At 42.5% G+C, this 12,524-nt stretch overlaps 1 protein-coding gene across 1 annotated transcript in view; it reads right to left on the bottom strand.

Moving 5' to 3' along the window:
- LOC109951068 (disco-interacting protein 2 homolog C-like) overlaps window positions 1–12,524 on the bottom strand; it is a 69,831-nt gene that overhangs the window by 27,973 nt on the left and 29,334 nt on the right. The window contains 14 exon segments of the mRNA XM_020585346.1: window positions 246–343; window positions 762–862; window positions 1,014–1,215; window positions 1,302–1,416; window positions 2,304–2,512; window positions 2,744–2,880; window positions 3,293–3,432; window positions 4,325–4,439; window positions 5,553–5,672; window positions 5,786–5,879; window positions 6,171–6,235; window positions 6,316–6,418; window positions 8,410–8,519; window positions 8,864–8,987. Coding sequence (XP_020441002.1) covers window positions 246–343; window positions 762–862; window positions 1,014–1,215; window positions 1,302–1,416; window positions 2,304–2,512; window positions 2,744–2,880; window positions 3,293–3,432; window positions 4,325–4,439; window positions 5,553–5,672; window positions 5,786–5,879; window positions 6,171–6,235; window positions 6,316–6,418; window positions 8,410–8,519; window positions 8,864–8,987 — 1,733 coding nt within the window.

Raw genomic sequence — 12,524 nt, 5'->3', positions numbered from 1 at the left:
GAGATATAAAGCATATCCTCTCTTTTTGTGCATAGTCATACATTCATTTTCAGGTTCTTGTTGTTTTACAAAGTATCTTTAAGATTTTTATTAGAAAATATTTTCATGCATTGTTGAATTTTCATCTCTCGCCTCTGAAATCTCTTGTTAAACTTCAATTTTTACACTGCAATAGGTTTTAGTTGCCAAGCCGTGGCTTTTATAACCAGAAACATACACAGTGAGATCTTCTGAACTATTACTGCGATCAGTGTGTTGTTACCCGGGAGCTGAGGAGGGTGTAGAGGACGTGGTCCGGTGTGGTCTGAGCTCTCCATTGCAAAACCTCAGACAGGAACAAGAACTAAAAAAACACAGAGGTATCAGAACACCGAGGTTACTACAGCTCAAACACCGGGTGTGTAGTACCATCCTCAACTTTTACATAAACTTTTTTGATCTCACTTCACTGTGAATAGAAGACACTATTTGTTTATCGCGTGTATTGGTGGTTGTTCCCTCTGTGGAGTTTAACGTTACATCATGGAGTTTAACATTACATCATGGCGTTTAACGTTACATCATGGCGTTTAACGTTACATCATGGAGTTTAACGTTACATCATGGTGTTTAACGTTACATCATGGAGTTTACCGTTACTTCATGGCGTTTAACGTTACATCATGGTGTTTAACGTTACATCATGGAGTTTAACATTACATCATGGTGTTTAACGTTACATCACCACTTGTTATGTTATATAAAGTCTGTGTGTGTCTCACCTGGTCGTTGTCGTCCGTCTGTCCCAAATCTCTGCCGCTGGCCTGAGCGATCCTCTTCCCTGACACCAGATTCCCCACCATCACAGAGGCAGGTCCGATCTCTGCACCGCACACACACACACACACACACACACACACACAGGACCAGCACATCAATAGCTGCACACACAGTAACAACATACCAACCAGAACCATTTACACACTAATAGACAGACGCACACTCCTGTGTATTCAGACAGCCTTGTTTCCCACCTGGCTGTTTCTGCCGTGGTTTGGGCAGGTTGGTGACACAGGTGTGGGGGCACATTAAGACATTGCAGGGATGCAGCCCCCCCTCCAGGTAAAGCTGCTTGATCTCTGACAGGTGGATGCCACCCAAAGGAGTCTTGGGTAGTGTGTTAGCCGGGACCAGAGCCAGGCAGAACACGCCCACGCCGTGGATACTGTCGATGGCCTGAGAGGGGAGACACGGGACAGTGGGATTATCTGTTGATGAGGAGCTCTCTTTACACCGAGCTGTCCAGGTGGGAGGTGATCTACCTGCAGCACGCGGCTCATCCACTGGAAGCTGTCCTCCTCTGTGGAGTCGGGTCTCTGCTCCGCCACGACCACGATCCTCTCGTCCCTCAGCACCGTGACAGAGAACACTGCTATCCTGCAGGGACAGAGCAGGGACAGATCCCTCAGTTCACCTTGGAGCTTGTCTTCATTTCCATGGTCCTCTCTGCTGTTATTGATCACACCTACCATGCACTTGGACTGACATATTGTGCAGAACACTAACATCAGATATTGATCAATTATCCACCACTGATGACTGAGGCTCCTTCTAGAGCCCGACTCGCATTTAGTTTTCAAGCTATTTCACTAGATATGGAGCAAACATACTCCAACGTCAGTTCAAGCCCTACACTTTCAGCCCCACTGCATCTGTGCTTCAAACTCACAAAAATGTTTTAAGTATGTAGCTAGTTTCATTTCTAGACATTTAAAACACAGGATTCTGTATGTGCACAGTTTTTAAATAGTGCTGGAAGAGATCCTCCGAGCCTGTCTGGGAAAAGATGAATGTCCTCCACAGTGGCCGTGAACACAATTAAACTTCATTCTATTACTGTTTCTAGTTCCATTGCTCTACTTTACTGGATTTATTATGTGTACTGATCATTTATCAGCATGACAGCACCAGTTGTGGAAATTAACTAAGTACATTTACTACAATTTTGAGGTATCTGTACTTTGCTTGAGTATTTTAATTTTCTGTTACTTCATACTTTGACTTCATTACATTTTAGAGGCAAATATTGTACTTTTTACTGCACTACATTTATTTTATAACTTTAGTTACTAGTTACCTTTCAGAACCAGATTAATACAAAAAATACAGTATGGTCATTAGACCTCACTGATCTGTGGTGGAGAGTTCAGTTACTTAAACACAATCTCAAGATGGCCTTTTGACATGGATCATTTTCCTGTATTAAAAAAAAGGGAAATAAAATAAATAACCTCATCATGTCCCACAAACCCCTCATTCCTCACCTGCCCCTGTAGACGAATTTCATTGGTTCCACCGCCAGCGCCGTAGCAACGATGTCATCAGCGTTGTGCCTCCGCCCACTCACCATGATGAGCCCGTCCATCTTGCCGGTGATGAAGACAAGGCCGCCCGGGCCGATGAAGCCCAGCAGGCCGGTCCGCACGAAGGCATACTCGCTGATCAGCCCCCCACTGGAGCTGACCGGGTAAACCTGCAAACACACACGGTCACCATAGCAACTGGCCAGCCTACAGTAATGCTGCATCACAGATATCACAGTAGATTTAAGTTAGGGCTGTTATAAGGCTAATGTCATACTGCTACCTGCACTGTTCCCTTTTCATTCAAATAGGAAACTGTCCCTTTTTAGGGTTGAGTTGAGGTCTTGTCGTGGTTGGTGTAGAAAACGCCTGCAGCAGACACACTTTGCAGGGCAGCTCACCTCAAATGTGTTCTTGGTCATGCCCGTGAGGCCGTAGTACGAGGTACCAGTAGCAATGGAGCAGACACAGAGCTCCCCAATCTCATCTGTCTGACAGAGCTGAGGGACACCCTCTGGCTTCACCACACACACCAGGCCTGGGAGGACGAGAGACAACCTTTAACACCTTTAAACACAAGACTCATCCTGTTTCCATGAAGAAACCTGATATGATAGGTTGTTTATAACATCCACTGCTGTAGTGTGTGCCCAAAAACCAGGTTACAGGCGGAGCAGGGTTAAAAACACAGTGCCGGGCTACTCGCATCACTAGTTCTGACTGCTTTGCTGATACAGTGTTTGGATCAAGAAGCTCCTGAAAAATACACTGCACCCCATAAATTTCAGTTTCAATATGTCAGATATCTAATTGGACGTTTACTGTAGGTACATGTTAGTATCAGACTGGATTAATATTAAAGGAATTGGATCGATACTGGGGCCAAAAAAAAAAAATGGATTGGGACATCCCTAGTGCTGTTCACTGTGTTACAGTCAGATGCAGTGTACCTCCTGGTGTGACCGTCCCCACGTCCTGCACGGTGAGCACTGATAGACGCTCCTCTGTGTCCACCCTGACCACCCCGTAGCTCAGCCCCTGCATGGACAGGATGCCTCGACCCGGAGGCTGACTGCTGTCCTCCGCTGGTCTGGAGGCAACACAAACACACTGGTGAACCACAGGTACACAGACACACAGTGCATACTGTTGGTGTTTATAGTTCGAAACTGAATTCAAAAATGGATGTTTACGTTTTTGGGATTGTAGAGTCCCACAGGAATAAATGTGCCACTCTACAAGGCTCCTACTTTGCAAGCATTTCTCTTTATATCATATAGGTCAAGGTCAAGGTCAAGGTGTTTATTTGTCATATGCACAGTTAGAAAATGTGTTTCCCTGTACAATGAAATTCTTACTTCGCCGTCCACATGAATGCCACAAAATACAAATGAAATATAAAGTAGATAAATAAGTAACACTAAATCTAAGACACTTTAAGCAGCAAATGAGGCAATATAATAAAAATATATAAGAATATAATGAGAGTGTGTGCTGCATAGGAGCAGCATGTACAGCAGTCAGCAGTCAATGTGCAAACTGAGAATGTGAACAGTACATGACGTATTTCCTGGTAATAAACTCCTCAGCTGTTTAGGAGTCTGATGGCGGAGGGAAAGAAAGAGTTTTTCAGTCTAGTGGTCCTACACTTCACACTTCTGAACCTCCAGCCAGAGGGTAGGGAGGCGAACAGTGCGTGCTGGGGGTGGGTGGGATCTTTGAGGATGGAGACAGCTTTCCTACGCAGCCTGTGGTGGTAAATGCTCTGCAGAGAGGGCAGTGGAGTCCTAGTGATCTTCTCCGCAGTCTTTACCACTCTCTGCAGGTTTGGTCTTTGTGTGAGTGCGCAGTTTTATTGAACTCTACGATGTGAACTACAACTAGAATCTTCTGTCCCTTGTGTTTCTGTATTTGTGTGCACACAGGTTTGTATAATTTGTAAATGTAAAGGGGTTGTGAGAATGTGTGTGCTGAGTGTTTACCTCCTGATGGCCACTGTTAGGGCCTCGGGGGAGCTGGCACAGGGACAGATGACCTCGGCTCTCAGTCCTTTGGTCTGAAAGACGTTGAGGAAGGCATCGCAGGAGGAGATGGACCCTGACAAACAGTGACCGACAGTCACAACTGCTTACCACTAGAGGGCAGCGGAAACAAGCTGACACCACACTAACATAACACCTTTAAGATTTCCAAGGGGAATGTGCTAACAAGCATTTGATCATTTACATATCCAGCAGTTATGGAGCATTTACTTGAAGTGGTGCTTGTGTCCATCTGATGAATGTAAGTGCAACAATTCACTGTTTTCTGGATCTGATTTCGGTATCTACCAGCTCGTAAGAAAAATATCTGGCTCTGACTATTACTGTAAAGTTGGGGAGAGTTGCTGATTCAGCTGATAATTCTCTGTAGCTTCATCACTGCCAAAAACACACAGTGTTTCATCATTTCCTACATAAAAATACTGATGACAGCTGCTTGAAGGTGCTGTTTAGGTTGTTTCTAGGATAAAATCTTTGTTTATGACTGTATGATTGCATTTCTGTTCAATTCTGTTTTTGTAGCATGTTGTATTAGTTATGTTGTTTGAGTGTAACTCACTGTTACTGCACCCTGCCTTGGCCAGGATGCATTTTTTAATCTCTGTGAGGATTTGCTGGTTAAATTAAGGCTAAATAAAATTTCTAAAAATGATGTAGGTCTTTCCTCAAACATAACAGTTAGCAATTTAGCACCTGACCCTCTCAAGTTGCAGTGCACTTGAAGAAACCACAGGCAAATTTGTCAAAACATACAACGGATTACATGGTTGCTTTGAGGGAAAACCAACGCCTAGAATGTTTTAAAGCTCTGGAAACTGATCATGAATTAAAGTGAAGCTAATGGCTGTCTGGATAATAAAAAACGTGTTGTGGGTTTACAGTAATACAAACATTATGGGACGAAACATGCAGAATCACCAGCCTGGATCAAAAAATGATATCACTTCCTTATTGTTACATTTCAGGCCTATTTGCACTCCAGTTGTGCTGAAATCCATTTATTGTGCGTAGCTGGACACGTTCGACTCTATTTCTGTAAAGTGACCCAGTTTGCCAACTTCCCGAGAGAGTTTATCCATTTCCCTGACATTCTCTATCTCACATATACGTCTCTAAACTCCCCCCGTCAGTGAAAGAGCTCGGCTGCGGAGGCTGAGCATGACCTTACAGGGGTTTGATCCGTCAGCCACCAGCAGCATCCGCAGTGAGCTCAGGTTGATGTCCTTCTGGTCTTTGTGGGCCACCAGAGCCCAGTGCATGTCTCTGGACTTCACACAGGCTACCTTGGCTGCACACACACACACACACAGAAGGCAGAAGCATTAGCATTTAATCAGTCTGATAGACAGGTGAATGCAGTGAACTGACTGAGCTAAGTGACAGATGGAGTGTGTGTCTGACCTTTGTACTGGCAGACTTTCTGGATCCATGACAGAGGGTTGACCTTCATCAGTGAGTAGGGGACGCTGATCACATGCATCATGTTCATCACACTCTGTCCAGCACACACAAAATGCGATGATATTTAAAGCGGAAAGGACTGTTTCTGCTACTTAACATATATTCTTTACATTTTGAGCATGTCTCTGACTCTGTTTCTGTCCATTTTGGATAATAATCATCTGGAGTTTGTCTTCAAAGTATTAAAATACAGGACTTCACATCTAAATTTTGGGAGTAATTAATGCGAAATTAACATAAAGCCAAACTGCCAGTGGTTCTACCCCCACCTTCAATGGAGCATGAGAAACAAACAGGAAATTAATTTTTAGTGGGTAGATCTTACCGCCAGGATGCCATGCCACAGGCCCACGTCCTTCTTAAAGTCTAGAACGTTCACTATGGTCTCTGCTGCAGACACAGGGAGAAAACGTGTTACACTGAGACCTGGAGACTGAGCTGTGTCTGTGTATGTGTGTGCTTGTGTTTACCCTCAGTGTAACTGCAGGACTGGGTGAGCGCCTGGCAGTGTGTGAGCAGCGCGATCCTCGTCACCGTGACTCCTAACACGCTGCCGTCCTTACAGGTCTTATACTGAGGGGAAAACAAAAGGTTGAGAGAGACGCTTTCAGTGGAACCAGGTAGGATCAGCCTTTTGGTGCCTGTCAGCAACCTAAATATACTCTGGAATATTACATTGTTTGTTCATTTTAAAATGGCTCTAAGTTGTTAAAGTGAAAGTATGTAGAGCTACCTATCATTAAAGTCCATTAAAGCAAGCTAAGTAAAAAAACTGTGTACAATCAACTAAACACTAACTAATATTAAGAAACTCAATTGTGAACAATGTTGGGTTTCAAATTTCTGCTGCCACTGATGATTATTTTCATCATCACAAAAACCTGCCAATTAAGTTCTTAAGTAAAAATAAGATATAACATGTTAATTAGTGTTAGGTATTTTTAGTCAGATAGATATTGGTTAGATACTTTATGTATTAGAAATGTTTAGTGGAGATAGGATGTCTAGTTAGACTGTTAAATGCTTAGTCATGCTTATGAGTTTCTACAGGGTACATCTGGTCAAGGATACTAGAGAGAAGAGTTGATGACTGTCAGCAGACAGGGTGTTTAATATTATTATTATGACGTGTATAACTGTAGCCTTAGCCATAATATGTTCTTATGTTTAAGTCACGACATGTTACTAGAGGTCTGTGAGAATGTTTTTAGCTACACACCACTTAATCAACAGACACACACACATTGATTTGCTTCATGTTTTGACTACTGCTATGACCAGCTGCAAAGCTGGTAACAGAGACGTCTCGGTTGACGTTTCTGTGTAGTATGGGGCTAGCCCAACCGAGGGGATATAATGTATAGGCCTGGTGGGTTCAGGGTCTTTCATCTTACATCTGCCTGCGAGCAGTTTGGAGGTGCAAGATACCTGAGTGTGTAATGTTAATTTTACCTGTGATCCTTTGAATAAATCAGCACTGTTTTGAAGTTACTTGGACTGTCTCGTCTCTCAGAGTTAGCATGGTAAAAAGTACTGGGTACAACATTAGTAAGCTTTAGACCTTTCCCAGTCTCCAGTCTTCATGCTAAGCTAACCATCTCCTGGCTAAGAGTGGCAGTGTTCTTTAGATCTCTGCCAGAAAATGAATGAACAACTTCCTCAAAATGTTGAACTTTTCCTTTAAAATAAAATGAGATTAAAAACAGAATGGCACAGTAAAGCTGTGGAATCAGAAACCAGGTTAACATTTCTTTGACATTAGATAACATCTTTGTGAGAATCCTTTAAAATTGTATTGGCTTCATGAGCAAACTCTCACACACAAGAGAAGTTAGATGTGTTGTACCCGGTACTTTTTACCATACTGACTCTGAGAGACGAGGCAGTCCAAGTAACTTCAAAACAGTGCTGATTTATTCAAAGGATCACAGGTAAAATTAACATTACACGCTCAGGTATCTTGCACCTCCAAACTGCTCGCAGGCAGATGTAAGATGAAAGACCCTGAACCCACCAGGCCTATACATTATATCCCCTCGGTTGGGCTAGCCCCATACTACACAGGAACGTCAACCGAGACGTCTCTGTTACCAGCTTTGCAGCTGGTCATAGCAGTAGTCAAAACATGAAGCAAATCAATGTGTGTGTCTGTTGGTTAAGTGGTGTGTAGCTAAAAACATTCTCACGACCTCTAGTACATGTCGTGACTTAAACATAAGAACATATTACGGCTAAGGCTACAGTTATACACGTCATAATAATAATATTAAACACCCTGTCTGCTGACAGTCATCAACTCTTCTCTCTAGTATCCTTGACCAGATGTACCCTGTAGAAACTCATAAGCATGACTAAGCATTTAACAGTCTAACTAGACATCCTGTCTCCACTAAACATTTCTAATACATAAAGTATCTATCCAATTTCTATCTGACTAAAAATACCTAACAGATGCTAATTTACTTCTTTGATTTCACTGCTTAAAAGAGACTCCAGATTCTGTTGAAGTGTGCACTGAAAACAACACTTACTCCCTGTGTTTCTGTGTGTGTGTGTTAGTTCACCTCTATGTAAGCAGTGTCGTTGTTCGCATCTTTAATGTGGGGGAACCAGTCTCTGGGAGGTTTGGAGAGGTGCTTCGACTCTGTTACAAACCACAGCAGCTTGGGCCAACCTGCGGAGAGACAGCGTGACAGAGGGTGAAGTGATGTGTCACAAAAAAAACAGCGACAGAGTAAAGTTTATTTATATGAATATACAAACTCATTTGTTTATTTATTCACCCAAGATACTGACACCAACAACCGTGATTTGTCAGGGTCTTTATTAACATCTGAACGACTTTATTAATCTGAGACCGTGGACAGGCCTTGCAGTCACATTCATTATTCAGTTCCCAAGCCATAAATAAACATTTACACCTGATTAACCAAGATTTTCCACACGATCTGATAAACACAGTGACAGTGGGACAGGATGTGGTGTCTTTCAGCTGTGACTGATGATTTTCACTCTCACCTTTGAACTGTGGGATCTCTCCTGTCGCACTCTTCGGCAGACCCTTATGGCAAGCGTCACTAGTCAGCGCCACGGTAACGCCACAGCTGCCCAATAGGAATCCAATCTGCTGACTGCCGGCATCCTATTGGACAATACAGAGAGGGGAAGTGGCAGGGTCCTTCAGAAAACATTACAATAAACAAAGTAGAAAATCCCAAAACAAAGGCCAACTCTTCAGTTTGTCGCTTGGCTGATGTAGAAATAACTGGACACAGTTAAAGTCACATGAGCACTGAACAATCACCAAGCATCACGGTTTCATGCACGTCCTGCTACAGCCTTTTTTTGTGATACACTTCCACCTGTGTTTGTGTTCTTTTTTCTGCTCTCTTTACCTGCACCAGCTGACTCACAGTGATTAATGAATTTACTAACTAATATTGGTGCATTTAATCTTGTGTTCTTCAATTTAACCCAGTCAAAATTTCTGCAGTGTTTCCATGAGATATTTGCATTAAATAGCTATGTGGAATCATGTGGAAATAGGCTAAAACATCATACATGTACTGTACAAAAACAGCAGAAGTGGTTCTGCTGCACTGCTGTTGCACTAATTCTACCATTGAAACTGAAATTTTATGGAAAATCCTGCAGCATAAATGCAGAAGAGAGAGGCGACCAACATTTTCTGCTGAAGCAACAGTCGCTCTATCACCACACTGGTCAGACTGCTGCAAAAGCAGGCAGCCATGTCTCTATAGAAGGTACAGAATACAGTAGCTGTAGTAAACTGAAAAAACCTTAGAAAAAATCAACTGGACTAGATTTCTAGGTCGAAGACGTTTCACCTCTCATCCAAGAGGCTTCATCAGTTCTGACTGCCTGGTGTTGAGCCGGAGATATTTATCCCCCTCGGTGGTGTTTCAGTCCTTTGAAGGCCAACGATGTCCCCTAACGACTGAGTTGTTGCAGCCCAGTATCAGTGAGAGTCGTTACCTGTCTTTGGATCCTCCCCTGTCGACCGACGCCTATTGTCCTGGTGGGCATGATTGGGCAGAGATCTCAAAACAGGGTTGTAGATGGAAGACAAGTTGTGTCTTAGTCCACCACCCCTATTTAGTGAGGGGTGTTCTATCTTTACAAAAATAGCTTCCTTAACTCCTCTCTCAAACCAGCGATGTTCTCTGGAGAGGATCTGGACTTCACTGTCCTCAAAAGAATGTCCTTTGTCCTTCAGGTGGAGGTGGACTGCTGACTCTGGTCCACTGGAGTTGGCCCTCCTGTGTTGGGCCATGTGTTTGTGAAGCGGCTGCTTAGTTTCACCAATGTACAAGTCGTTACACTCCTGACTACACTTAATTGCATACACCACATCACTCTGTTTATGTCTGGGTGTTTTGTCTTTCGGGTGGACCAGTTTCTGCTGCAGGGTGTTCCCTGGTTTAAAGTTAACCGGGATATTGTGGTTGCGAAATATCCTTTTTAACTTCTCTGATAAACCAGCCACATAAGGGATGACAGTGTTATCCCCTCTTGTTTCTGGTTCCTCCTTGTTGGTGTTGGGCCTCTTCCTTGCTTTAGAGGTGAAATGTCTTTGACCTAAAAACCTAGTCCAGTTGATTTTTCTATGTTTTTTCAGCTTCCTTATTTGTTGTTTTAGATGGCAATGAAAAATTATCTACTGCACTTTTCTTGTTTAGGAATGAAAGCTTGTTATGCCTGTTGGCCTTTTGTGAACCAAAATTCTTGCAGAATGAAGAATTTTACTTTATTTTTACTGACCTGGGGTTTTTACTTCTCCAGCATAGTCAGACATTTATGGCAGCTTTCATCTTGCAGCTTTAGTAACTGCACTATGTAGCTACTATGGTTGCTGTTTCCTTAAGATAAACACTGACAGTATGGACAGTTGACAGTGTGAAGCTAACTTGACACACATTATGTTAATACCATCTGTATTGCTTTAAATACACAGAACAACAAAACAGCTGCTTCATTTATTTATCATGAACTAGGGCATCTAAATGTTAGCAGCAACTGCGACTTGTTGACATAAGGGTGCACTTATGTCAACAAGTGACAACTGTCTGGCAGCTGGCATGGATGATACTTGTGTGATTAACACAATGCCACATGGCAGAATTGTCCGGTTTTACACATCCACATATTTGATCCTTCACAAGCAGAATGTCCAGTATAATCCCTCTCCATTCTAACTTCACCAGCAACAGAGCTTATACAGAGAATCTGACTACAGAATTTTGAAGGAAAACAGTAAAAACAAGTTTAAAGATTTTTAATCACAAGAAGAGACCAGGTGATATCTGTTGTATGGTAACTCCAGACATGATCATTTCTCACACAACTGTAAACAGATCCCTTTGTCTTGGTATCAGAAGGGACTGGCCACTGCAAAACATTTTGCTGAATGGGTAGTTTGCGGTTTCATATTCATGTACGATAAAGTCAGGCTGTGTGACTGTGTATGAGAGATAATTCCTGAGTGAGGTGTGAATCAATTCTGATGTGAAGAAATTTTATTGAAGGCTAAATTTTTCACAGATATGATTATGTTCCTTCCAGGTACAAAAGTGGAACAAAGCTGACAATGAGATCCTAAAAAAAGCTGCGTAGGTTAAATGTGAAAAGAAGTATGAATGAAGAAGATGATTTTTCTGCCAGACACCTGCTGTCTGCCTGTCTCTCCTCCATCATCCCTCTGTCCCTCCCACCATCGATCCATCATCTTTCTTATATTCCTCATTTATTTAACTTTGAAATAGAGGTATACTACATGTGATTATTGCAGCCATAAATGGATGCCCGTCTGTTTCAGTTAGACTAACACAAGGCCACATGTAAATCAGTTGCATGTGTCTGAGAACCATAATACTGCTGCTAAATCTCAAAGTCCTCCCTAAGGTCTTAAGCTCAGATCCCTCAAAGACTTAAGTGACATCACCTGGAAATGATTGGGTGCAAGAGTCTACAAGTACTGAAAATTGTATAAAGAGGAATGAGACAGCACTTTGTGACTTACAATATCACAGCACCAAAACGACGCCATGTTATAAACTATTGTGGGTCTAGGGCTTTTTATTTTATTTTTTTTTACGTTCCCCGTGGCCAGGACACTTAAGGGTCCAACTGCCTGATATGAATGTGATCCAGGCTCTTGCCTTACAGAGTGGACGAGAGGCAATTGCCGTTTATCTATTGTAATCAATTTATTGTACATTTTTGTCAAAATGGGATCATTAATCAAAAATGAAAATAAACAGTTGATGAATGAAATATGCACGTAACATAGGATGTTTATGTATGTTAGCCTAAAGTTTTTCCAAAGCAACTTACAAGAATAATGATTGTTCGTTTACCGTTATTCATCTTTTTTTTTATTATTATTTTTATTTTCATTTTATGGCATTGGTTTACCTTTTTATGCTTCCGGGCTTCCCCAGGGAACCTCATGTTTCACATAATAACGCTATGAACTGTGCGGAATTCCCTCAGGTACAGTCTGCAGAAATGCCGACTTACGGAAAGTGGGCATAAAAGGCTCAAAATGAAGGTGAGAGAGCCCTCGTGCACCTGACAATTTCACAGTGGGACAGCCCTGAGCCCTCACTAACTCAGCGGGAACGCGCCTCAAAGTCCATGAGTCTATGAGTGTGGACAC

This window comes from Monopterus albus, unplaced genomic scaffold, assembly GCF_001952655.1.
Source record: "Monopterus albus unplaced genomic scaffold, M_albus_1.0 scaffold362.1, whole genome shotgun sequence".
Taxonomy (NCBI): Eukaryota; Metazoa; Chordata; class Actinopteri; order Synbranchiformes; family Synbranchidae; genus Monopterus; species Monopterus albus.
Note: the sequence above shows the minus strand (reverse complement) of the source record. Positions and strands in the feature narration are given on the sequence as shown.